At 46.8% G+C, this 1,045-nt stretch overlaps 1 protein-coding gene across 1 annotated transcript in view; it reads left to right on the top strand.

Moving 5' to 3' along the window:
• The window catches only part of LOC116070174, a 9,218-nt gene that overhangs the window by 3,619 nt on the left and 4,554 nt on the right, over positions 1-1,045 (top strand). Inside the window, exon 5 of the mRNA XM_031341786.1 lies at positions 79-113. Within this exon, the coding sequence (XP_031197646.1) occupies positions 79-113 (35 nt within the window). The remainder of the gene's footprint in view (positions 1-78; positions 114-1,045) is intronic.

Raw genomic sequence — 1,045 nt, 5'->3', positions numbered from 1 at the left:
GCATGTCTCTCCTTTCTCTTCAATGCAAACTTAGGGTGTGTGTCCTCAATTAAGGATTCTGTGTTATTTTTCCCTCAGGGAACCTGTTCAGAAGAGGAGGCAGGATTTCGAAGGTAGGTTTGAGCAGGTCTTGGTAGTCCCAGAACTTTCTTTCCAACCCTCCGACTGATGCACAGTGAGAATGTGGTCGCTGAGAGAGAGACAACAGGACTCTGGAACAGTTCTGTGGCTCAGAGGATGTTTCTGAAGAGTAAGTTGTCCTTTGGCCTTCAGGGCTTACCTTTACCTTAACTTTTAAGACGCTCCTGTGAGCAGGGCAAATGTAGCTGTCACCCAGGCTGTGGGGAGAGATTGCTGCTTCCTGCTTCCTGCATCGCTCAAGAGTGTCACTAGAGACGATGGGCGAGCAGATAAATCTCTGCCCTTTAACTTACTGCAGGAGTGGTATGTCAGATTTCAACAGCTGTTTTTGAAGTTCTGAATCAAGTCATTTTTCTGGATTCCCAAAGTTGCTCTCCTCCAGGAACCCCTGCCAAATGAGAGCTCGTAAAATAGCCTTTCATCTGTAGACATTTAGGAGCCTGTCAGGGAACTCCGAAGGCAGCACAGGGAATCAAAGCGAGATAGCCTGTGCACTTCTGGCACGCCATACTAGCTTGTTTTCTGTGGTCCACGGAAAACAAGGGCAGTGTACCACATGCCCCTCCAACCGAGGCAGGTTTATTCACTTGTACAGGTGGACCAAGACAACATTACTAGAGAGCCATCATCAGTTCATAGCCAGCGTGTAGAGTCAGTTCATACAAGCAAGGAAGTCTGACAGCATTGCTTTCTGGTGCAGAGGAACTGCTTGGGTTTTGACATGTCCAGAACATTGTTTGTCAGTGGCATTCTTTAGTCAAGCAGGAAGCCCCATGCTTGTATTCCTAGCACTTAGGGAGTAGAGACAGAATCAGGAACTTGAGGTTAGCCTCAGTTACATAGCAAGTTTGAGACCAGCTTAGGCTACAAGAGACCCTGTCTTTAAAAAAGAAAAGAAAAAAAA

The sequence above is a fragment of the Mastomys coucha genome, chromosome X, assembly GCF_008632895.1.
Source record: "Mastomys coucha isolate ucsf_1 chromosome X, UCSF_Mcou_1, whole genome shotgun sequence".
In the NCBI taxonomy this organism is placed as follows: Eukaryota; Metazoa; Chordata; class Mammalia; order Rodentia; family Muridae; genus Mastomys; species Mastomys coucha.
This window is presented reverse-complemented; position numbering and strand designations above follow the sequence as displayed.